The sequence below is a fragment of the Nomascus leucogenys genome, chromosome 22a (assembly GCF_006542625.1).
Source record: "Nomascus leucogenys isolate Asia chromosome 22a, Asia_NLE_v1, whole genome shotgun sequence".
In the NCBI taxonomy this organism is placed as follows: domain Eukaryota; kingdom Metazoa; phylum Chordata; class Mammalia; order Primates; family Hylobatidae; genus Nomascus; species Nomascus leucogenys.
In genome coordinates this window covers 141663626-141689843 of record NC_044402.1, presented here as the reverse complement: position 1 = coordinate 141689843, position 26218 = coordinate 141663626, and the positions used below count along the sequence as shown (strand labels likewise).

Genomic DNA, 26218 nt, shown 5'->3' with positions numbered 1-26218 from the left:
AGCCATTCAGGGAAGAGAGAACAAAAGCAACATGAGCAGAAAGTATCCCGACCTCAAACTGTACACTGGATTTGCTTTCTGGTTTTTAAGAATAGAAAGCCTTAATGTGACCTAAAAAGGGCCTTGAATGGTCAGAGATTTGGTCTTAGCGCAATGTCTGCACTAATTCAGAACTCCAGAAAAGGTCCTCCCCTCTACATCCTTTACTCTGTAACTCAACCTTCAGTCTTTTCATAAATCCTTATTCCTAAATGGGGGGAACCATCTTATCTCCGGGAGAAACTGAGCAATAAGAAACATGAACTTGCTCACCTGTCCTCATCTCACAGCCCCTTTCCTGGTCTATTATCCATCCATGCTAACCTCATCTTTTGTCCTATGCTGGCCTCATAAAGATGGAGCTTATACTTTGGAGGAGAGAAGAGTTCGGATACATTTAGTAAGCTATTTAAAAGTGAGGAGAGGAGTCAGAAAGTGATGACTAAAAAATAATTTACACATTTCTCAGTCTGGATGATTTCAAGAATTGTGGGACCCTTTAAAGAGACAGGGAAGTTGGAAGGACAGGAGTTCATCGGTGGTCAAAAGAGGACTCCTGTGGGCAAATGTGGTTCACAACAAGAAATAAGATACTTGGAAAGGCAAATCAGAAGCCACAGAAATAATGTGATCAAAATAATATTAAGGAATACTGACCTTCAGGGATCAGGAAGGAAGGTGGTAAAAAACAGCAGATAGAAAAGCAAACACAGTGGCTCAGCAGCCAAGAAAGGGACGTTTCAGGAGTAGAACTGCCAATCACACAAACCCCACAGGTGGGGCCCACATCCGAGAACTGAACTGTTGGCCAAGCCCATGAGAGCAATTGCAGGTGGATGACAGGAAGCCTGAGTGAACAGGATCATGGGGAGGGCAGGTAACAGCTACCAGTAAGTGTCTGACTAAAAGAAAGGCTGGTGAAGGCAAGAGGCTAGTAGAGGCTGGCAGGAGGCAAGAGGTTCTTTTAGACAGGGCAGAATGAACAAACTGGTAGGCATCAAGGAGAAACTGGAGGAAGAGAAGTGATTAAAGAGGCCCAAGAAGGAAAGGATAAAAGCTCGAAGTATTTCGATTCATCTCAGATGTTGTAATCAAGCACTAAATGTTCTGGATACAGGATTAGAGATTAGAATTAGAGCATTCTAACCCTGACACCACCCCCATTTCTGCCTCAGAGAAATTTAATGTAGCAGAGTACAAAAGGTAAAGTTCCCTTAAGTGGGAATTGCTAAAGTATTTATTAGCATAAAAACGTCTATGCTTCCAGGGGTTCTTCAAAGGTTCAAATACTTCCTAAAAAACTGGCAGGCACTTGAGACAATTTAGGAAAAGGCTGCCAAACATGACTACATGCTGCTTAAAAACTGCTTTGGAAAAAAGAACCAAGAAAAATGTGAAAAAATGAAAGTCAAACCAGGTGAAATCATCTGCAACGTGACAGTCAACATCTAAAAATAACAAGTGTATCTGTTAAGTCAATAAAAAAGCAAGAGCCAAGCCCCTGCAACCTGAGAGAATACACCAACCGGCATCAACACCAGGACAGATACTTACATCGGCAATCAAGGAAAGGCAAATTCAAATGAGATACAATTTCTCCGACAGGAAACACATTACAAAAACTGGCAACATAACCATGACAGTTTTAGGGGGTGGAGAGAAGAGTACACTTTGGAAATGTAAATTGTTACAAACTTACTTTAGAGCAAATTTAGTCATCCTTCAAAAATTTAAATGTATACTTATTTCCTAAGAATTCGTTTGGCTCACACAATTGTGAAAAGACAGATGTGTACCAATGTTCATTACAACAATTATGCAACAAATCTATTATGTGCCAGACATTATTCGGAACTCAGGGAATACATAAGTGAACAAAGCAGATTCCTGATCTCAGGACCTGAGGTCAGGGGTCAGGAGAAGCCAAAAAATACACTTTATGTGGTGTGGCGGGAGTGCTACCAGCACAGCAGGGGATGGAGATGTGAAATCTTGTGTGCAGCGCTGCGCTCAGTGAGGGAGTTGCCCACACAGATCTCTGAGGGAAGACTGTTCCAGGCAGAGGGTATCACTAGCAAAAGGAGCGAGCAAGGGGCAAAGAAACAGTAAATTTGGTCAAAGAAAAAAATGGGCCAGAGCAAAACAAAAAGTAAGCCAAATATCCAACGACAGGAAACTGGACAAGTTAGAGTATATTCATACAGTGGAATGCTGTGCATCCAGTAAGAATTAGGATACAGTATATATGAGGATGCTTCCAAATATTTTTAAATAGAAAAATCAAATGGCAGAACAGTATTACTATGTGATTTCATTCTGCAAAACCAAAAACATAAGCTATGTTCTAGAAGGATATACACTTAACAGTTGTTCTTTCTGTGGGTAATTACAGATTTTTTTTTTTTTTTCCTTGAGACGGAGTCTTGCTCTGTCACCCAGGCTGGACTGCAAACAACCTCCGCCTCCTGGGTTGAAGCGATTCTTTTGCTTCAGCCTCCTGAGTAGCTGGGACTACAGGTGCCCGCCACCACACCCAGCTAATTTTTGTAATTTTTTAGAGATGGAGTTTTCCCATGTTGGCCAGGCTGGTCTCGACCTCCTGACCTCTGGAGATCTGCCTGCCTCAGCTTTCCAAAGTGCTGGGATTACAGGCGTGAGCCACCACACCCAGCCTAGAAAATTCTTTTATTAAAAAACTTTTTTTTTTTTTAGAGACAGGGTATTGCTATGTTGCTGAAGTTGGCCTCTAACTTCTGGGCTCAAGTGATCCTCCTGCCTCAACCCCCTGCTGTATCCCCCTACCCTGCCCCAGCAACTGGGATTACATGCACATATCGGTATGTTCATTTAAGGATTTGTATTTTTATGCACGTACCAGTATGTTCAGTTAGCGATTTGTATTTTTATGCACATACCGGTATGTTCAGTTAGGGATTTGTATTTTTAGAGTTTAGCATATATAAACTATTTGGACTTCCTTAAGGAGCATATAATTAGAACAAAGTAAGCAATTTAAAAATATATAGCGGAGAATCAATAAAGAGGCTTTACAGACATACACGGAAGAGGGCACTAAAACTGGGACACCACAGGAGCTGCTGGGGGGGTGAGAGACGCTTTGCTGGCTGACAACTGCTATGTTTCCAAACAGAACAGAGAACCAGTCTACTTAAGATACATCCTTGTATGGGTCATTTGCAGTAAAGAATTTAGGTAAAATAACAAACTTCATGGAGAGATCACATTTCTGTATTTGAGTCATTTAACTCCCATGGAATGTACTTGTGTGTAACCAACTGCTACTCACTGAGGACATTTTAAATATAAGGAGAATTTAAAAAATAGAAATTTGATACCTTCATGAAGGCAAAAATTAAAATTTGTAACTATTAGGTTCTCCTTGAAAACCACCATTAAAATGCAGGAAAAATCCTCCCGCCCTGCCTCCCGACACCTGAGCAGACTGAGCCTGCAAACACACTCCGTTCTTCATCCCCATGCCCCCGAGTCGCACCCAGAGGGAGAGCAGGAGGCCAGCCTCACTCACCCTTTTCTTCAGTCGCTCCCGTTCCTTCAGGGTGAGAGTGTCAGCTTTTGCAATGACAGGCACAATATTCACCTTGTTGTGTATTGCCTTCATAAACGCCACATCTAAGGGCTTAAGTCTAAAATTAATTTTAAAAGTGTCACTTATTTAAAAAAATACATACAAAACTGTTCTCTCTCAAATTATCTTAATTCTTATATTAAAATACAGTTTGGCTAAAACTTACAAACCCATGTAGTAAAGCATTTCTCCACGGTAAACAATTACTTACCCATGTCCAAAAGGCGAAATAAAGTAAAAGCAACAATGCACCCTATTATCAATGATGTGCCGCCTGTTCAAGCCGCTCTCGTCATGCAGGTACCTCTCAAATTGCTCATCAATATAGGAGATAATTGTCTTAAAACTGAGAGAAACAGAAACATTAACAATAATCATAGGGTATAAAACAGGGGGTCCCTGACTTCAAAGGGAAAACAAGTGCTTCCGCCCAAATATATATAATTTAGTAATTCATTTTCAAGATGAGAACAGAAGACTGACTCCTAGATTTGGCAAATGAAGTTTTTGGAAAGTATGCCAAGCATAACTGCCCCTAAGTGCTGAGAGTCAAAAGCCTGAATGGAATAGGTTATGATGCACCTGAGAGAGGGCCAGTGTAGACAGGGCTGCCAATTCTTTTTTTTTTGGGACTGAGTCTTACGCTGTTGCCCAGGTTGGAGTGCAGTGGCGTGATCTCGGCTCACTGCAACCTCCGCTTCCAGGGTTCATGTGATTCTCCTGCTTCAGCCTCCCGAGTAGCTGGGATTATAGGCACACGCCACCACACCCAGCTTATTTTTGTATTTTTAGTAGAGACAGGGTTTCACCATGTTGGCCAGGCTGGTCTTGAACTCCTGACCTTGTGATCAGCCCACCTCAGCCTCCCAAAGTGCTGGGATTACAGGCGTGAGCCACCACACCCGGCCAGGGCTGCCAATTCTTTTCAGGAACGTGACTGTGAAGAGGGGCAGAGGAACAGGGTGGTAGAAAACATGGGTCAAAAACAGGTTTATCTGAGCTGGGAAATGGTACAGCACTTTCACATGTAAGAAGGGAGGAATTCCTCAATGTAGGAGAAAGACAACAGAACCTTCCCCTTTTCATCTAGTGGTGGAAAGCTGATGCTTTATGTTGACAGGATTAGAACCAGGAGGGAGTTTGTACAACAAAAGCGGCATTCTTTGCACAGTACAGGTGACAGACTGCTCTATCTTCTACTTCTTCATTTCCTTATTTGTGAAGATGATGCCAATGAGTGGTCATTTAGACACTGTGACTCAACCCACTCTCTAACAGGTGTCACTTCCTTCCACACAGAAAGGAGGTACTACAGTATCTTGTTCACCAGCCACGGCTCAAATCCAGGTGTTTCACTTATACTAGCAGTCTATGGATGACTGGCTTTGCGATCTCAAATCGCAGTACAGTACCAGAAAAAAATTACTCTCCATAAAATTCCTTATTTAAAAAATCAACATTTAACACGCTTTAAATTGTCTAGCTGTTTTATTATATACAGCAATCCCAAACTTAATAATCACTCATTAACACTACCTATAAATTTAAGTACATTAAATAAACAAATGCAGATCCCTGGGCACGGGGGTGCATACCAATCTCTGCAGTTGATAGCATCACCATAGCCAGGGGTATCTACCACTGTCAGGCGCAGCTTGACCCCTCGCTCTTCAATTTCAACAGTTGAAGCCTCAATCTGGACGGTTCTTTCAATTTTTTCTAGAAAAGAAACAAACTTAATAGGGAATATAAGCAGCATGCGAAGAGGAAAGCTCACGTTAATAACACGCTTACAACAAGTGACTTCAGAGTCTACTACCTCTCTGCATTGGTAGGTTCTCCAAAGACACCATGGGGATTATGCAAAAATGATCCCAGAGAAGTCAGAATGGGGAAGGTTAAAGCTAAGATTATTGTGCTACTGGGGAAGGTTAAAAACACAAATATTAAAAATTATAATTTCTGTTCCTGGGAAAAAGAAAGCAATTTACGAATTCATTTAAAAACGGAATTCAAAAATATTCTGAAAGGGCTACATATTCTTGTAGCAGCCCAAGTCCTAGGCTCTCACTATGTCTGCCTAATTCATTCAACAGTCATTTGTGGATGCTGGTGTCCTGTGCTGGAACTTCCTGACAGTAGATGAATTAGAACATCTATCCTAGTAATCTTCTAGTTACACAGCATTTTTGATGTAAAACATTCTCACTTAATCCTTCCATCAAATATTTAATATAGGCAGAAAGTACTTATTACATTTTACAGACAAAATAAACTCAGAGAGGATGGATCCATGGATACGTGTCAAAGAAAGTCTACAATCCAAATCCAAGGACCTCGGTGCAACACACCTACCCCATTAAAAGTGTTCTCCTTGTGTTCAAAGCTGAACAAGAACAAACAAAACACAGAGCTAAAACATAAAATATTAATTAGGCAGTCTTCAGCATCTTTCATGTAGAATTACACTTACAGTAACATAGCAATGTTTTTACCTGCTGCTCCAGGTATGACTCTTTCTGGGTAGAGATCAGTTAGGAATAGGCTGTTTATGAGAGTTGATTTTCCTAGACCTGATTCACCTTTAAATAAAAAGAAAAACCTCATCATGACCTTATCCATATGACACCACTGAATCGGTTAAGTGTTTACACAAGGCCTGGTACCGGGCTAAGTACCTCACAAACACCATTCTGTGTTTAGTACCTACAGTACTACTTCGTTTGCAGTATGATCTTTGAGGGTACTCAAAGAAACTCTAATTTGCCCAAGGTCAGAGTACTATCCAGAGCAGGGCCAAGATTTGAATCCAGGTCTATGAAACTACAGAACTTGAACATCGCATGATTAGAAACACAACTGTTCACAAATGTGAGGAATGTACTTTAGAGGTTGGTTTTTATTTTTGACAAATAGAATGCAAAGCAGGTTTTCAATTATCAGTTCTGCTAGTCACTAAACTCACCACATTTTCAGAAAACTGAATATATCTATCCTATAGTGTCAACAACACTTGTGCTTCCCGAGCTGCAGAAATGGGTGAGCAGGACAGGGCCTGTGGTCCGGTGGGCTCACCTGCACACCCTCACTCTGCAACCTCCCCTTCTGCCACCTTGTCTTCTTCCTGCTTTAAACCCATCCCCGTTTCCCAGCACCGGCAACTGCCATGTCAGGCAACTTTCTCGCTCACTTTGTTGAGTTCACATGACTAATTCAGGTGACACATATCCATGTAAGCTTTCAGTGAGGTGAGAATCTCTCAACTACTGTGACTACATATTCTGAATATTTGAAATTTAACTTCAAAAAAGATGCAAAATACCAAAAATTAAATTTTACATTTGAAGGAAGCACAGATTCCACTGCTTCATTGTAGGTTATCACCTAAGTCTTAATTTTGCATGGAGAAGTGCTTCTGATCTTGGTACTACTGGTGCTGGACTGTCCCCCGGGTACCCTAAACCACCCTCTGTTAAGTTCTGCAAAGCATGAGGAAGGAGTACACATCTCTTTTGAAAAATTATTATTTCTGCCTGGGCACAGTGGCTCACACCTATAATCCCAGCACTTTAGGAGACCAAGGCTGGAGGATCACTTGAGGCTAAGAATTCAACACCCCGCCTGGGCAAAACAGTGAGACCCCCATCTCCCAAAAAATCAAAACAAAGTAAAAAAACCCCAAAACCTTAGCCAGGTGTCGTGGCCTGTACCTAGAGTACCAGCTACTTGGGAGGCTAGGGCAGAAGGATCGCTTAAGCCCAGGAGTTAGAGATTCCAGCAGGCTATGATCATGCCACTGCACTTCAGCCTGGGTGACAGAGTGAGACTCTGTCCCTTACAGAATAAAACAATTCTGGAAAAATCAAGAACAAATAAGTGAATTTGAAATGTGCAGACCCATGGCCAAGCGCGGTGGCCCACACCTGTAATCCCAGCACTTTGGGAGGCTGAGGCGGGCGGATCATGAGGTCAGGAGATCAAGACCATTCTGGCTAACATGATGAAACCCTGCCCCTACTAAAAATACAAAAAATTAGCCGGGTGTGGTGGCGGGTGCCTATAGTCCCAGCTACTTGGGAGGCTGAGGCAGGAGAATGGCGTGAACCTGGGAGGCGGAGCTTGCAGTGAGCCAAGATCACACCACTGCACTCCAGCGTGGGCGACTGAGAGAGACTCCATCTCAGAAAACAAAACAAAACAAAAAAAGAAATGTGCAGACATACAAAATTAGGACTGCATTTTAAGTGAACTGCAATTTTCACACATGAAAAGAATAATGTGTTGAACATGCCTAAATATGAGTGTAAATATTTGACTAAATGCCTATTATCCCATTAAGTCATCCTTTTAATAAACTGTGGTGCAATGCCCCTTTACATTTTTGCTCCTTTACCTATTTCTTTAGAAGTCTGACACAATTTTAAAAACTATGCCTTTCCTCTTCAATAGTCTCTCATTTACTAATTAGGTGTGCCAGGGTTTTCCTGATATACCCATTTTTCTTGAGCTATTAATACTACAATTTAAAAGTTGAGGATTCTTGTGGCTTTCTAGTTCTACTTTTCACTACTCACCCCCAACCCCCTACCTGTTTTCTTTTAAATCCACTTTATTGAGGCACGATGTACAAAAACTAAAATACACCCATTTAAACTGTACAGTTTTAACAAAAGTAGATACTCAGATAACCAAACTCCACTCAAGATAATTTTCATAACCCTAGAGTTGCTTTGCGTAACTGTGAAGTCTACCCTCTCCAGTCCCCACTGCAGGCAAACACCAATCTACTTTGTCACTATGTATCAGCTTTGCTTATTCTAAAACTTTAAAATGGCATCATACAACATGGCCTATTTTGTGTTTGGCTGCTTTTGCTCAACAAAGCTCTGAGACTGATGCATGTTGTTGCATCTATGAGTAGTCCGTTTCTTTGTAGTGCTTGGCAATATTCCATTGTATGGCTACACCACAATTTGTTAAACCCACTCTCTAGATACCTCTGCTGTCCCCAGTTTGGGGCTATTTTGAGAAAAGCAGCTATGAATATTCATATACAAATCTTCACCGACATGTTTTCATTTCTTGTGGGTAAACACATACAAGCGGTTTTGCTGGGTCTTAACTGTTAAGGAAGTTACCAAGCTGGCTTCCATACTGGTTGTGGCATTTTCACATGCTCACTAATAAGAGTTCCAGTTGTTTCACATCCTTGCTGACACCTGGAGTGCCTGCCTCTTAGTGGCTGTGTAGTGGCATCTCGTGGTTTCAATGCATATTCCCCTGACCACCAAAGATGAGGACATCTTTATGTGGGTTTACCGGCTATTTGTTTTATCTTCCTGTGAAATGTCTATTCAGATCTTTTGCCCCCTCTTTGTAAGTGGGTCATTTGTCTTACTGACCTGTACAATATTTTTATATATTCTGGACACATATCCTTTGTCAGATATGGTACTATGAATACTTTCTGAGTTCTTCACATTTTATTTTCCTATTGATGTCTTTTCAAGAAGGCAAACTTTTAATAATGCACAATTGTTTTTATAATTTCTATTCTTCATGTCCTAAGACATCTGCTTACTACAAAGTCATAAAAATTTTTTTGCCCATTTTCTTGTAGAATTTTTATAGCTTTACATTTAAATCTATAATTTCAGGTTAATTGTGATATACAGCGTGAAGCAGGAGTTGAAGTTCATTTTTTCACACATAATCATCTAGCTGTTACAGACTGTAAAAAGACTAACCTTGCCCCCATTGAATCAACTTGGCTTTTTTCTCAAAAAACAAAACAAAAAAAACAACTGAACTTATTATATTGATGGGTCTACTTCTTGGCTGCTGCTCTGTTCAGTAGATCTGTGTATCTACCCTTACCACAGTCTTGATTACTGCTGTTAAGTCTTGAAATCAGAGACTGTAATCCTCCAACTCTGCTCTTTTTCTAAACTGTTTTTGTCTGTTCTAGGCCCTCTACATTTACATTTAAACTTCAAAATCAGCTTGTTAATTTTTATTTCTGAAAGTTGGGGCTGGACGCTGTGGCTCATGCCAGTAGTAATCCTTGTACTTTGGGAGGCTGAGAAGGGTGGATCACTTCAGGCTAGGAGTTTAACACCAGCCTGGCCAATATGAAAAAATGCCATTTCTACTAAAAATACAAAAATTAGATGGGCATGGTGGCACATGCCTGTAGTCCCAGCTACTTGGGGAGACTGAGAAACGAGAATCACTTAAACCTGGGAGGTGGAGGTTGCCAAAATCATACCACTGCACTCTAGCCTGGATGACAGAGCAAGACTGTCTCATAAAAAATATGGGACAATTTGGGGGAGAAAGGGCATAACAGTTCCAATCCACAAATTGGGCAGATCTTACAACTTTAGATTTTAATTTCTCTCAGCACTGTTTTGTAGTTTTCAGTGTACAGGTCTTGCACGTTTTGTTAAATTTATCTCTGAACAATATTTTTTGTGACTGTTAAGTGGTACTGTCTTAAAATTATTAATACTCTCGTTTGTGATTTTTTTTTTTTTTTTTTTTTTTTGAGACGGAGTCTCGCTCTGTCATGCAGGCTGGAGTGCAATGGCATAACCTCAGCTCACTGAAACCTCCCCCTCCCGGATTCAAGCGATTCTCCCGCCTCAGCCTCCAGTGTAGCTGAAATTACAGGCACCCACCATCATGACCAGCTAATTTCAGTACTTTACAAAAGTACTAAAGAGATGAAGTTTTACCATGTTGGGGGGGCTGGTCTTAAACTCCTGACCTCAGGTGATCTGCCAGCCTTGGACTCCCAAAGTGCTGGGATTACAGGTGTGAGCCACCGCACTCAGCCTAATTTCTTATCTTCAGTGGGTCCTGGATTTTTACAAATTCGTTTTTCAGCTAACATCATCTTCCTCCTTGATAACTACACTGAATGACAATGACTCTGAATGTTGCATCATGTATTCCTGAGATAAACTCCATTTGTTTAGTCGGTCCTAATTTGAAAATGAGAATTTGTTCCAATGGGATTGATATATTAAGGAACAATAGCAGCGTAATACAAATTTCATATTTGCTTATTATATATGATCTCATCAGTGAGAAACTAGGTGAATACAGAAAACTGTGTTTAATTCTGCATCCAACAGAATCAAACCACTTAGGGATATTCCCAACACACACCCCTAAATATCTATCAGCTATCTTTCTTCACTGCCGGTTATGAGCCACACCCATTTACACCTAGTGTTACGACTTTCCAACTTTAGAAAATCCTCCTTCCACAGCTACACAAAAGCGCACAAGTTGCAACCCTCCTGATGTCCACTTGCACAAACCAACCTCAGGGCTTCTATGGTGCAGTAATTATTTTTAACCATTTGCATGTGGACTGGTATAATTCTTATGTTCCTATCTTTTCCCCATTGTGTCGCTGATGAAGATTCTGAGTATTGTGTCCCTATTTTCTCCGTAAGCCCTGTGGTGTTTATTCATCATGCTGTATGGCATGCTGATTTTTTTTAGAAACACACGGGTTGCATCATAGCAGAACTCAGTGCATTGTCTTTTTATTTACATATATTGCTGGACTTGGTAAGATTTAATTAAGATGTTCACGTCTAGCTCGTGTATAAGTAAAAAGTAAAGTAGAGGCTCCTCTTTAAAGACTTTCCTCTCCTTCTAATTAGGAATAAATACTAACTTCTCTTAGAAGCAAAATTTATTCAAAGACTTGTGCTAACATTCTTAAACATCTGCTAGCCGTAGCGAGGAAATCAATGTACTTTATGTTCTTAGCTCCCACAATTCAGCCTAAACATTTTCCCTGGCATGCTTATGCTGGTCCAAGCAAGCATTAGGTCATAGCCTGTTGCTCTTCCTTATTTGAAGGTGATTTTACCCTTCTCAACATTCCTCCTTCCTTTGTTCTCCTCTACCTTTGCTTTTAAAAAGTTCTAAGTTGCCAGCCAATCAGGACAAATACAGAACGTGAGGTCCCGTTCCAGCCAATGGAAACCGGACACAGCAGTAAGGTAGACGTATCAGGTTATAAATGACCCAGGTTATAAATGATCCTCTTTGTTCGGGTACTCTCTTGACAGAACTGCTGGCGAGTGTACCCTTTCTGTAGAAAGTAAAAATGGCCTTGCTGAGGAAACTGAATTTATGTTCAAGTGCTATTTCTTTATGGCACCGAGGAACAAGCATTTCTAACATATATTAGTCTGTAGTTTTCTTGTCATTTGTAATAGGATAATGCTGGCTTAATGAAATAGGCTGGTAGGTGTTTCTTACTCATCTATTTCGTGAAGAAGTCTGTGTAAGATTTATATTAATCCCAGCACTTTGGGAGGCCGAGGCGGGCGGATCATGAAGTCAGGAGATCGAGACCATCATGGCTAACACAGTGAAACCCCGTCTCTACTAAAAATACAAAAACAAAATAAGCCGGGTGCGGTGGCGGGCGCCTGTAATCTTAGCTACTTGAGAAGCTGAGGCAGGAGAATGGCGTGAACCCAGGAGGTGGAGCTTGCAGTGAGCCAAGATTGCGCCACTGCACTCCAGCCTGGGCGACAGAGTGAGGCTCCATCTCAAAAAAAAAAAAAAAAAAAAAAAAAAGATTTACATTACTTCTACTCCCCGCCACATACACCTTTTCTCATTTTTAAATCTCTACCTTTCTTTTTTTGTGTGTGTGAGATGGAGTTTCGCTCTTGTTGCCCAGGCTGGAGTGCAATGGCGCAATCTCAGCTCACCGCAACCTCCACCTCCCGGGTTCAAGTGATTCTCCGGCCTTAGCCTCCCGAGTAGCTGGGATTACAGGCATGTGCCAACACGCCCAGCTAATTATTTTTTTTTTAGTAAAGGCAGGATTTCTCCATGTTGGTCACGCTGGTCTCGAACTCCCAACCTCAGGTGATCTGCCCACCTCAGCCTCCCAAGATGCTGTGATTACAGGCATGAGCCACCGTGCCCAGCCAATTTCTACTTAATTTTATTTTTTGAGATGGAGTCTTTCTCTGTTGCCAGACTGAAGTGCTGTGGCACAATCTCGGCTCACTGCAACCTCTGCCTCCCTGGTTCAAGTGATATTCCTGGCCTCAGCCTCCCAAGTAGCTGGGTCACAGACACACACCACCACGCCCAGATTTTTGTATTTTTAGTAGAGATGGGGTTTTGCCATGTTGGCCAGGCTGGTCTCAAACTCCTGACCTCAAGTGATCCGCCCGCTTTGGCCTCCCAGAATGCTGGGATTACAGGCATGAGCCATCACGTCCGACCAGTTACATTATTCCTAATGACAATTCAGTGGTCACTCCTCTTATCTTCAATCCCCTGTATGTAATAAATTTCTTTGTTCTGGCTACTTTTTTTTTCTTTTCTTGAGACAGGGTCTCACTCTGTCACCCAGGCTGGAGCGCAGTGGCACAATCACAGCTCACCACAGGCTTGACGTCTCAGACTGAGGTGATCCTCCTACCTCAGCCTCTCAAGTAGCTGTGACTACAGGCATCCCCTACCAAGGCTGGCTAATTTTTATATCTTTTGTACAGACAGGGTTTCACCATGTTGCTCTTGAATTGGTCTTGAACTCCTGGGCTGAAGTGATCCACCCATCTTGGCCTCCCAAAATGCTAGGATTACAGGCATGAGCCACCACACCAGGCCTGTTCTGGCTACTTTTAAAGACCTTTCTGTTTATGATCTATTTGCTTATTACATGCTTTGGTGTGCTTTTCTCTATTATTTCTTCTGCTTGTTGTTTCATCAGTAGTTTCTGGTAGCGTGTTATGATGCATCCTGGTGTAGTTTTCTTTATATTTATTTTGCCTGGTATTGTCACGCTTCTTGGATCTGTGCATTTACAACTTTGCTGAAAATTGGACATTCCCAGGCATTATTTTTTCATTATTTTTATTTTGCTTTCCTGTCTTCTCTGTGAATATAATCCATATATTAGACTGCTTACAGTGTACCAAAGGACATTGAGGACACATTCAATTTCTTTTTTTTTCCAGCTTTTCCCTTACTGTGCTTCTACTGCCCTTTTTCTCCTGCAGTGTATAATGTGCTGTCAGGCTTATCATGAAAATTTCTTATTTCAGTTGTATTTTAATCTTTAGAAGTTCCACTTGGTTCTCTGTTGTATCTTTCCTTTATCTTATTACACTCATGCTTTCCTTTAAGTAATACAGTTCTTCTTTGCCAATTCTATCATTTCTGTCATTTCTGGATCTGTTTCTATTGCCTGCTTTTTTTCCTGATTATGTACAGTTTTTGTTTCTTTAATGCCACACAATTTTCTGTTAGACATTAGATATTGTGAATGTTACACTGTAAATGCCTGGATTTTTTTTTTTTTGAGACAAGGTTTCATTCTGTCACCCACACTTGAGGCTTGAGTGCAGTGGCATGATCTCAGCTTACTGCAGCCTCAACCTCCTGGGCTCAGGTGAGAGGAACTACAGGTACATGCCACCATGCCTGGCTAGTTTTCATATTTTCTGTAGAGACAGGGTTTCACCATGTTGCCCAGCCTGATCTTCAACTCCTGCCTGCCTCGGCCTCCCGAGGTGCTAAGATTACAGGTGTGAGCCACCATGCCTGGCCTGGGGGATATTTCTGAAATGGGTCACTTACACAGCCATTGGCAGGCCTTGGTTCCCTACTTGGTGGGCTTCCCTGTAAGGCTACTTGAGTGTTCTCTTGACATGACAGCTGGCTTCCTCCAGAGTGAGTAATTTGAGAAGAGGCAAGGTGGGGGGCCACGATGCCTTTTATGACCCAGTCTTAGAAAATGACACACTTTCTTCTCCACAATGTCCTGCTGGCTACACAGGTAAAACCCTATTCAATGCAGGAAGGGACAAGAAAGTTGCGAATACCAGGAGATAAGAATCACTGGGGGCCATTCTGGAGCCTAGCTGACACAATGAGTAAACTTTCACTACATATAAATAAGGAAGTGACAGAAAAATAATTTTGCTCCTGAGAAAAATTTTCTAATGAATATACATATATTTGTTCAAATTCTCAAGTTATTTGACTCTGCCAAATTTTCCTCTTACTTTATAGGTCACGTTATCATACTCCAGAGATTGGAAAGGGGAGATATTTATTAAGTTGGAGACTATAGATTAATTTCTTACCGACCACCATCAGTGTGAACTCAAAACCTTTTTTCACTGATTTTCGGTGAACTTGATTGGGGAGATTTGCAAATCCAACATAGCCAGGTGTTTCTGGATTTATAAACTGAGTTGGCTGTTGCTAAATAAGATTAAAAAACAAACAAACACCTTAGTAGTTGCTTTTAAGATATAATCAGTTAGATGTGAAACAAACATAGGTTATCAGTTTTCACAAATTTTTAAAAAAGTATAGATAAACACTTCCAGGAAGTCCTACTTCTATCAGAAAACCGGTAGTATTCAACTAGGAGCATTAAAAAAAGAAAAACTTATCTAGTATAACTCCTTAGTTACATGCTGACTGAAAATTAACATTTTATTAATCAGTATTCTGTTTAGGAATTTAACAATACATAGAAGATACATGCTTAATACACCTTAATGCAATTTCAAATTTCGACTTGAGAGACTATGGAGTTCCAGGAAAATCAGTCCAGCTTACAAAGTACTGCTACAGCTGACAGTACTTTGAATGAATGGTTTCATTCAAAAAACTTGGCTAAAGAATAGCTTCCCCCAGGTATTAGGTGCAATGTATTTCTGAAAAGTATCCAGGAAAAAGGCATCTCTCTTGCTGTGCTTCTAGCTCTATAGAAAAGTTTCACCGAGGGTGAGGCAGGCAAATTAGGGGTGGGATGTTGAGTATCTAGTGTCAAAGACCAAGAAAGAAAAGACAGAATGAGAAGATCATAGCTGACTACACTAAAGCATCAACATTCCTTGATAGAAGGGTATCTGATGAGAGAGAGGACAGAGATATGAGAAGGCAAGAATAGCAGAAGTAACCAGAATCCAGACAGTGGCATACTGAAAATGAGAAGAAATTAAAAAAATCAATTTATTAATTGAAAAAGGCAAGACATAAAATAGTATTTCCTTTAGGATTACATTTTGTAAACGTATAGTCAAATGCACACACAGGTGAAAAAGAATATATGTAACATATCAACAGTGGTTATTTCTGAGTGAAATAATGACTTTTTTTTTTTTTTTTTTGCTTATCTGTGTTCCACGCTAACACTGCTATAAAATGCAAACACTGGTATGATGAACTTGCATTGGATAGTAATGAACACCCACAGGATTCAAAGATAAAAAAAACCAGAGAAACAACAATCTTGCAACGTTAACCACAAGTTCTGCTTTTCTCAGAATATGTTCTTTAGAACTAATTTATCTCTGAAATAACTTGCAAGGGCTGATTTAAACCAATTTATCAAGCCTAAGAGCCCCATCAATTTCATCATAATAAATTATCTGGACTGCTGGGAATGAACTAAGGGGGCTAAAAGGACTGTTACTGATGTGTGTAGAGAAAAGAAAGTAGAAGCCTGAAAAAAGAGAAAGCTCCAAGCTTTTAAGATGACAATTAGGCCAGGCACGGTGGCGCACGCCTGTAATCCCAACACTTCGGGAGGCCAAAGTGGGCAGATCACGAGGTCAACAGATCAAGACCATCCTGGCCAACACGGTGAAACCTCGAATTTACTAAAATACAAAAAATAAGCCAGTGTGGTGGCATGCATCTGCGGTCCCAGCTACTCCGGAGGCTGAGCCAGGGGAATTGCTTGAACGTGAGAGACAGAAGTTGCAGTGAGCTGACATTATGCCACTGCACTCCAGCCTGGTGACAGAGCAAGAAGACTCCCATCTCAAAAAAAAAAAAAAAAAAAATACAATTAAATTAGAACTCTTTGTCTTAATGAATCAAATGTATCAGTTGTATTAAAAATAATGAATCGTATAAATCCCGACTGTCAACAACCTGAAAACATAAAGCAATTTCTCCTTATGCTGTAGATACATGAAGTATGATCTTACCTTAGACATCTTTTGTGAAGCTTCGTCTGTTAAAAAAAAACACACAGACACACATAAACGCACGTACATAGTATGTATGTATACGCACGTATATTTAACAGCGTGAACTGACCTGAAAAAGACTTAAACATACATAGGCAATGTAAAAAGAAAATACAATTTCAAGACCTTCCAAATTTATTAGGCCAAAGGGAAAAGTTAAGCACTGACAGCTGGCTCATGTAATATTACTACTTTTATTCTTTCTGACTTTTGTGTTTAGATGTATACATTAACCAGACTCCCTATCCTTTATTCAAACCTAGACTAAATGAGTGGGAGATGAGAGATCCTTATGACTGTTACTTCTTTACAAAAGGAAGTTAAACAAATCCCTTCAAGTGTAATCAATAGTAGCCAATCAAATTTGTATCTTTAAATGAGCCTTAGTTCAGAAAATGTTGTAATTCTGTTTGGCACCTCCATTTTGCCTATATAAACAATCCTCATTTTTCCCCACCATGGGAGCACTAATCACCATTCTTTGGTGTAGCTCGGCTTACACTTTGTACTTAAATGAATTCTTTTAATTGAATCAGGAGCCTTTTGATTATTTTAGGTGACAGCATCTCAATTACTTCAAACATTTCCCTAGGAATAAGACAAGCATCTATCATTACAAAGGTAAATTCGATTAAAAAAATTAGGCCAGGCGTGATGCTCACGCCTGTAATTCCAGCACTTTGGGAGGCCGAGGTAGGCGGACCACTTGAGGTCAGGAGTTCAAGACCAGCCTGGCCAACATGGTGAAACCCCATCTCTACTAAAAATACAGATTCAGCCAGGCGTGGCAGCGCGTGCCTGTGATCCCAGCTACTCAGAAGGCTGAGACAGAAGAATCGCTTGAACCTGGGAGGCGGAGGTTGCAGTGAGTGGAGATCATGCCACTGCACTCCAACCTGAGCGACAGAGTGAGACTCCATTAAAAAAAAGAAAAAAAATTAGATGGTGGCTGGGTGCAGTGGCTCATACCTGTAATCCCAGCAGTCTGGGAAGCAGAGGCAGGACTGCTTGAAGCCAAAAATTCAACACCAGTCTGGGCAACATAGCAAAACCCTATCTCTATAAAAAATTAAAAAAATTTTTAAGTTTATAAAAGCAACTGTATATATACATGTACACACATATTCCGTATTTTCAATAATATTCAAATTTTTTTTCAGTACTGATTATATGTTAGACACTAGGGACACAAATGGGATACACACAGATACATACTTCTCTGACCTCTGGAATTATGTCATTTCCCCTCTCTCTCTGAAATCTTTCAAGGGGTAAGGGACATCATTACATAGAGCACTGTAACCTGAACATGTCTGCCACCCACTGGAGTTTCCTAGAGCTACCTGAGAACTAGATTTTGACACTGGGGTACAGGGAACAACGTGAACTACATTTATGAGGAAAGGAAATAGCACTGAAGACATCTGAGTGTTAGAAAAATGTGACAATAGTTTTAAAGATATGTGGAATTTTTTTTCTTTTTTTTTTTTTTGAGACGGAGTATCGCATTGTCTCCCGGGCTAGAGTACAGTGGGTGATCTCAGCTCACTGCAACCTCCGCCTTCTGGGTTCACGCCCTTCTCCTCCCCGAGTAGCTGGGACTCCAGGCGCCCGCCACCATGCCCGGCTAATTTTTTTTTAAATTTTTAGTAGAGATGGGGTTTCACCGTGTTAGCCAGGATGGTCTCGATCTCCTGACCTCGTGATCTGCCCGCCTCAGCCTCCCAAAGTGCTGGGATTACAGGCGTGAGCCACCGCGCCCGGCCAGAGATATGTGGAATTTTTATACAAATTTTAGAAACCCTGAAGCTTTGGAAAGCATGGAGTCTGTTGGCTAACCTTCAGTAACAACCCTAAGAAAGATGACTGTTGTCAAATTTTGTTCCCTCTGGAGCTTAGAAACTTATTAAAAAGCTTCTCTCACTTTGCCTCTCCATTCCCCTCCTCCAAATCTTAACTTCCTGAATACTGTGTACTCTGTTTCCCTTTTGACTGGAAATGTTCCCAGCTACCTTGGAAGAAATGAGATCCCTGCATCCCCAATGTTATTTGGCTTGGTTAACCAAGGGATGGTAGCAGTAAGATTCAAGAGCCTTTAACTTCAGCAAAACCTAAGAATTGAGTGGCCGGGCGCGGTGGCTCACGCTTGTAATCCCAGCACTTTAGGAGGCCGAGGCGGGCGGATCACGAGGTCAGGAGATCGAGACCACGGTGAAACCCTGTCTCTACTAAAAATACAAAAAAATTAGCCGGGCGTGGTGGCGGGCACCTGTAGTCCCAGCTACTTGGAGAGGCTGAGGCAGGAGAATGGCGTGAACCCAGGAGGCGGAGCTTGCAGTGAGCCAAGATTGCACCACTGCACTCCAGCCTGGGCGACAGAGCAAGACTCCATCTCAAAAAAAAAAAAAAAAAAAAAAAAAAAAAAAAAAAGAATTGAGAGCAAGTGTGAGTGTGGAGGAGTAGAACTTCGTAAAGGGAAAGAGAAGGGTCAGATGTAATATAGACAGTTTTGGCAGAAGGAGTTGGCATTTTGTTTTCAAATAATATAGAGGTAGGTAACTGATTATGAAAGTAAAAAAAAGGTAATCATTAAAGAAAATAACAATGAGAACTTCCAAATTAAGAGAAAAATACGGAGGAAACAGCAACTTCATCAAACCAGAAAAATATGGAAACGGAACAAGAAGAAACAAAATCAGAAGTAATCCTAAATCAAGACAATGGGGACAAAATTCAAGATTATCAGTCATCAGTATAAATGTGAAATAACCAAATTCTCTGCTTAAAGGAGAAGACAGATTGGCCTAAAAAAACCAAAAAAAAAAAAAAAAAAAAAAAAAAAAAAACGTCCAGCTATAAGGTATATGCTTAAAGCAAAAGAAACAAAGAGAGGCTGAAAATAAAGGGACAAGGTAAACAATAGCAGGCTAGTGCAAACACAGAGGAGAGACAACACTACTATCAGCCAAGGTGGGAATTAAAGTAAAAATAAGCAGAATAACAGGGATAACAAGTTATAATGATAAACAATTTATAGGGAAGATGTAATATTCATAAGCCTGTATATTCAAATAATCACTGTAGATAAACACATAAAGCAAGCACTAGGAAAAATACAAAGTTAACTTAAAAAAATACAATTCAAGTGAGAAACTTTAATAGAGTTCTCTGAGAACTGGACAGATTCAGTAAACACAGTATGTGTAAGGACAGAGAAGAATTGAGTAATACAACAAATAAATCTGATTTAGCAGACATAGAAAAACTTGAATCAATACCTTAAGAAATGTTTGAAGTCATCTATCTACCATAAAAAAAGCCTAAGCAAAATTTGAAAAACATTTTTACAGTCAATGTTCTCAAATAATGATCTGCTTAAATTGGGTGGAAAAAGATGAAAAGTAACTCCCAGTAATTTGTTACATTACTGGATATCCCCGGGATCAAGGAGGGTAACAAAAGCAAAGCCACAAGCAATCTCTAGAAAGCAATGGAAGGAAGATAAAAGCAAAACTTACAAGATAAAACAGGAAATCAATAAAGAGAAAAAATGAATTATGAGGGGGTGGAAAAAGAAGGGTAAACAAATCCAAAAGCTGGTTTTCTTTTTGTTTTTTGAGACAGAGTTTTCCTCGTCGCCCAGGCTGGAGTGCACTGGCGCGATCTCAGCTCACTACAACTTCTGCCTCCTGGATTCATGCAATTCTCCTGCCTCAGCCTCCGGAATAGCTGGGATTATAGGTGCCCACCACCACGCCCAGCTAATTTTAGTATTTTTAGTAGAGATGGGGGGGGTCTCACCATGTTGGCCAGGTGAAACTTCCTGACCTCAGGTGATCTACCCACCCTGGTTTCCCAAAGTGCTAGGATTACAGGCGTGAGCCACCGTGCCCGGCCTCAAAAGCTGGTTTTCTAAAACAAATTCCTCACAAGCCCAATTCAGGAAAAAATAGCAAATATAGAAAAGTAGCTAAAATAATGACAGAGGAGACTACATGTAGCAAAATGGCCCCAAATCTGAAAATGTAGAAAAAATGGGCACTGTGAATTACCAATACAGAATCAAAAACTGGAAAATCTGACTAAAACAAGTATCACTAAGCAGCTGATTAAAGACATACCAATGAAAAGGACCAAGACTTGACGTTAGAGTTGAACTCCATCTAACCTTGGACAAGACCAAAGTCATTTAACTATTCCAAGGCTCTATAGAGAAAAGGGAAAACAATTTGTTTTATGAAGACAGCAGTTTTAATAACAAACCCAGATGGAGACGTAAGAAAGGAACAAAGGAATGAATGAACACCATAGATCAATCTCACTCACAAATATAAATGCAAAAATCCTGAATAAAATATTTGCTGGCAATTAGATTCCAGGAATGTATCAAAAGCATCTATCAATATTAATTCAACAACACAATACAGGGAAAAAAAATCATGCATTAATAGATGCTGATGGGGCCTATAAAATTCAGCAACCAATCGTAATGAAAACACTAAGTAAGAAAACTGCTGGCGGAGTGTGGTGGCTCACGCTTGTAATACCAGCACTTTGGGAAGCTGAGGCAGGAGGAGCGCTTGAGCTCAGGAGTTCAAGACCAGTCTGGACAACATGGTGAAACACTGTCTGTACAAAAAATACAAAAAAATTAGCTGGGTGTGGTGGCGGGCACCTGTAGTCCCAGCTAAGTGGGAGACTGAGGTGGGAGGATCCCTTGAGCCCAGAGGTGAAGGTTGTAGTTGTGGAGATGGTGCTGCGGCACTCCAGCCTGGGTGACAGAGTGAGACTGTCTCAAAAAAAGAAAAAAAGGAAAACTGCTTAAATCTAATTCAGGATATTGCTGAAAACCAAAGGTAAATGCTATTCTCTAAACAATAGAAGATTAAATCTATTTAAATTACAACCGATAATTTGGCAGGAATGCCCTTCCATAATTATTTTTAAGCACTTACATGAAAACTTTTACATGAAGACCTATACAAAAAGCAAACAAAACCCCCATGTGCCGTCCATTATCCAGCTTCAACAATTAGCAACTCAAGGTCAATAAAGTTTCATCTATTTCCACAATCATCAATGCCACTTCCTGGATGATTATGAAGCAAATACAAGATATAATATTTCATTTATATTCCACTACACATATCTAAAAGGGCTCCTAAAAATGACAAACCATTACCCATAGCTAGTTCTTTAATGCAATCAAATATCCAATCAGTATTCATATTCTCCATTCTCTCATTTTTTTCATGTGAGTCAAGATCCAAGTAAGATCTAAATATTGCAAATTTCACCACGATTATTTAATACTACCTCGGTGAGTTTACTGAATATAATGAAACAAGAAAATCAAAACAAAACACTTTTTTGCTGATTGGACTGAAAACACAGAAAATACAAATACTCAGCTGAGTGCGGTAGCTCATGCCTGTAATCCCAGCACTTTGGGAAGCCAAGGCGGGCAGATCACGAGGTCAATAGATCGAGACCATCCTGGCCAACATGGTGAAACCCCGTCTCTACCAAAAATACAAAAATTAGCCAGGTCTGGTGGCACGTGCCTGTAGTCCCAGCTACCAGGGAGGCTGAGGCAGAATCGCTTGAATCTGCGAGGCGGAGGTTGCAGTGAGCTGAGATTGCACCACTGCACTCCAGCCTGGCAACAGAGCAAGACTTTGTCTCAAAAAAAAAAAAAACAAAACAGAAAATACAAATACTCTGGTTAAGAAAATTCTAGAATAAGATAATTTAGTAAGGTAGCTGAATATAAGATCTCAAGTAAGTCAAGTACCAGCAATGAATATCAAGGAATAGAAATGGGGGCACATCATTTACAACAGAATTTTTAAAAATCCAAACAAATAGGGACCAAACTAGAAAACAGGTCCTACATAAATCAAATCATTTTTATTTCCCCCAAATTAGTATATTATTTAGTCCATTTCTAACTGGAATCCCTAATGGTGTGGCTTTTTTCTTAAAGGATTGGATAAAATGAGCTTCAAGTTCACATGGAAAGATTAAATGCCAATGCTGAGGATAGAAAAGAGCAAGCACTTACCTTATCACCTATTACATGTATCTGATTTCAAACCCACACAGTGCAACACAGAAATACCATAGAGCACCTCTCCCTCACCTCCACAGAACCCCTCAGCCTCACTGAACCCTGTGCACACATACGGGAAAACGGAGAAACTATTTGTCTTAAACTGACATTTCAACTTTACTTTGACTTTACCAAGTTTCTCCTGTTTTTTTTTTTTCTGAAACATAACTTGGATCCACAGTGTTTTCTCTCATAATTTATTAACTAATGTGAAATGGAAGGTGAAAGAGGAATAATGAACCTTTGAAGCACATGGTTTTCAGTGAGAAAGCCTTGATCCAGCAACATAAACTGCCAAGCACTGTGATTAACTTAAACACTCGGTGCAAATTGGATCAAAAATGTAGTTAAATGAAAATTTTATTCCTTCAGATCGTGTTTATTCCACATGCCAGAAGTTGTATGAAGTTCTTTAATCTTGACCCATAGCTTATTTCTTCCAGAGAATACTCCCAATACATATAAAAAACCGATTTTCACAAAACAAAAGATACAAGATGAACAACATCCTGCGATGTAGAACCCGGAAGGTCCATGATCTTATTCAAAGCATCTGGATTCTTTGGATTTGGGGAAGGTCCACGTTCAGTATAAGCACGTAACACTCCTAACAGGGACTGAGGCAGGGATAAGTGGCATGTATGACCACTAACAGAATAGACTATACAAATGGCCTTACCTCAACTCTGCTGCCAAATGAGCTTTGGTGTCCCCTTTAATCCAGACAAAAAAAAAAAAAAAATACCCACAACTTCTTCTTTTACAGCAGTTTCTGTATGCTGGTATTGGGGATAAAAAGGGGCCCTGAATTACATTTATGAATGATAGAGGGAAACCCTGGCCCCTTTCCCTAGGTCACCTTGCTAGTTTAAGAGCCAGTCGGAATGTAAATCTAATTAAAACACTCTTGTTTTTTATTCTGGGCTGTGGCACTGGTGAGAGAGATCAAGGTGGAAGTTGGGGAAAAAAAATCAGGACAACCTTTACAGCTAATGACATCAATGCCAAGATTAGACATAACAGTACACGTCACGAGTTAGGATGCTGGGTGGTGCAAAGAATCCACTAACGGGAGCTATCAAAAATCACTGAAAACAATGAAGCTCAAATCAGAAGTATCAAGAATCAGCTTTCATGATCCCTACACCACCATGTTTTTCTTTATGACGGCAAAACTATTTTGACACATTAAATATATCGGCAGGCGCTGTGATTTAAGTCATTCAAAGAGTATTTGAGAACCTGCTAGGTGCTGGACACCAACCGAGGCAATGAGTATGGGTGACAAGATGTGCCCGGCCCCTCACAGTACCAATAGTCCAGTGGACAAATACCATCTGGAACGTCAGGCAAACACCTAAGCCTGTCTGGAGGAAATCTAATTTGGGCGGAATCCCACAAGCAGGGACTAGGTAAGGAGAAGGCAGTTAAGGTGGGAGGTAACCAGATTTAAGAGTTCGGGCAATGGCCAAAGGTGCAGAAGTTTGAACTACAAGAAGTTCAGTGCAGTTGGTTCATGTGTCTGCGTGGAGAGAGGACAAGGTCTGGTGGCACTGACAAGAATTAGACCGAAAAGGTAAAAAAAAAAAAAAGCAAGCCAGGTCTTGTCTGGGCCAGTAGACCAAGTCACAGTTGCGACTTCACTGAGACCACGGAAGCCACAGGTTTGCTTCTCATCCTCGGGCCAACTCGGCGGCCTCCAACCCTATACCCTAACCCCTGCTGCCTGTCCGGGCCTCGCTGGTGCAGACCTTCGTCGCCTCTCCTCGCCGAAGGTATGCGCAGACAGGGCCCAGTCGCTGTCCCCCGCTTATCCGCCGCATCCAGCCGGTGGGCTTGGAGGTTTGGGGGCTGGCCAGTCCTCCACGCCTCCGGGAGGAAATGGCACCGTTAGAAAGACAAGATGGCCACACAAGCTCTAAGTGTTTGTCGGGCCGAAGCCTGTATCCTCCCTCGTAGCACCAAACCTCCCGACCTCGACGGCACTCGACGCCCCGAGGCCCAGCACCGACGACCGTGCAGCGAAATTCCCGCAGGGTCAACAAGGGGTCACCGGAATCCCCACTCCCGCGTCCGGCCCTGCCCGTGTCGGAGCCACTATCGCCGGCACTATGACCGCCCGGGACGGGGGAGCCCCCGATAGGGCCCGAAGAGCCTGGGCTCGGCCGCCCCTCCCCCACACCGCCCCGCCGGCACCCCAGAGCCAGCCGACCACGGCCCGAGGGTATGGGACGAGCGGGACGTCCCCCGCAGCTCCTCTGGAGGGCCGGCCCACAACTTGTGCCCCCGCGACGGCGGGGTACACCGGCGAGACACTCACCCGCCAAACAGCCCGAGAATAAGCGCCAACCGACCGCACCGCGGACCCGCCCAGCGCCCGCGGTCGGCTCACACCCCGCCCCGCCCCACCCAGAGCGCAGGCGGATTGCGTCACCGCGTCACCCCGCCCCTTTGCCAACTCCTTCCTGGCTTAGTGCGGCCTGGCCTTCCTCCCCTCCCCCATGCGGCCGGCTTCCGAGTGCGCAAGCCCAGACTCGTCCGCGTGGTCCGCCTCTGCGCAAGCGCCGTGCTCCTCCCACGGCAGTTGGCCATATAGAGGCTGGGGGTGGGGGGAGGTCAAGCGTAGCCTCTTCTCCTTTACCAAGATGGCGGCTTGTCCCTGTTTCGCCACAGTTCCTACCTTATGAGCTCGGTTTTCTTATGCTAATAAGAGTGGAACAGGTAATGAGAATCTTCGCCTTGTGGTGGGTAACTGGAGCGGGGGGAAGGCCGTTTGTTAGAAGGAGACAGGTGCCCACTGAGGAGGAGAGAGGCGGTCGCGGGAGGGCAGGTGGTGGCGGGAGTGCGGAGCTATTACGGGGAGGGGGAGCCTTAGCCTCTGCTCTTGTCCTCCAAGAAGATGGCGGCAGCACCGAGCTGGGGCGCCGAGTACGACTGGGAGGGGGGACGGCGAGTGGTCGCGCGAAACTCGTCTAGCCCACCACCGCCGCCGTCTCGATGATCGGGGGGCCTCTCCGGGATTGGCTGTGCGCACGTCACGTGGGGCCGACGGGCCCTGCGCAGACCATCGAGTCGGGCGTCCCTCCCCGGGGACGTGGCCTTCCTGTGCCCGGGCTGGGGCCGGCCGCCCCGCGGGGGAGGGCGGAGCTGGCGCGGCCCCTAGCTTTCTCCTTCTGGTGTGGGGCCCGAGGTGAGACCTGGGGAGTGCTCCGCGAGCCCACGAGCAGCGACGTGGCTCGGGGACGGGAGGGTGCCGTGCCTGGCTGCGGCCTGAGCGGGATGGGCGCGGGCGGCTCCGGCCCGCGGGTTGTGCCCCGGCCCGGGGTGTCCTTTCCTCCCTCCCGCGTGGCCTGGAGGCACTGCAACTGTCCGAGACTCACGTCAAGGCTCGGCGCAAATACCCCTCGTTCAGGA

At 42.4% G+C, this 26218-nt stretch overlaps 2 protein-coding genes across 7 annotated transcripts in view; one reads left to right on the top strand and one right to left on the bottom strand.

The window, feature by feature from the left end:
* SEPTIN2 (septin 2) overlaps window positions 1-25234 on the bottom strand; it is a 35659-nt gene extending 10425 nt beyond the window's left edge. The window contains exons 1-7 of one of the 5 annotated variants that reach the window (XM_030803354.1): window positions 25125-25234; window positions 16651-16676; window positions 14788-14908; window positions 6142-6228; window positions 5242-5365; window positions 3858-3992; window positions 3587-3704 (exon numbers count right to left, since the gene is read on the bottom strand). In XM_030803354.1, the coding sequence (XP_030659214.1) occupies window positions 3587-3704; window positions 3858-3992; window positions 5242-5365; window positions 6142-6228; window positions 14788-14908; window positions 16651-16659 (594 nt within the window). In that variant the 5' untranslated portion in view covers window positions 16660-16676; window positions 25125-25234. Of the gene's footprint in view, window positions 1-3586; window positions 3705-3857; window positions 3993-5241; window positions 5382-6141; window positions 6229-14787; window positions 14909-16650; window positions 16677-25124 lie in introns of all 5 variants that reach the window. The other 4 variants (XM_030803355.1, XM_030803357.1, XM_030803356.1 and 1 more) reach the window with 4 other exon arrangements.
* An 86-nt stretch (window positions 25235-25320) lies between these two features.
* Window positions 25321-26218, top strand: part of HDLBP (high density lipoprotein binding protein) — an 89722-nt gene continuing 88824 nt past the window's right edge. The window contains exon 1 of one of the 2 annotated variants that reach the window (XM_030803351.1): window positions 25321-25525. The gene's annotated coding sequence lies outside the window, so the exon portion shown is untranslated. Of the gene's footprint in view, window positions 25526-25803; window positions 25995-26218 lie in introns of those variants that run through there. The other variant, XM_030803352.1, reaches the window with a different exon arrangement.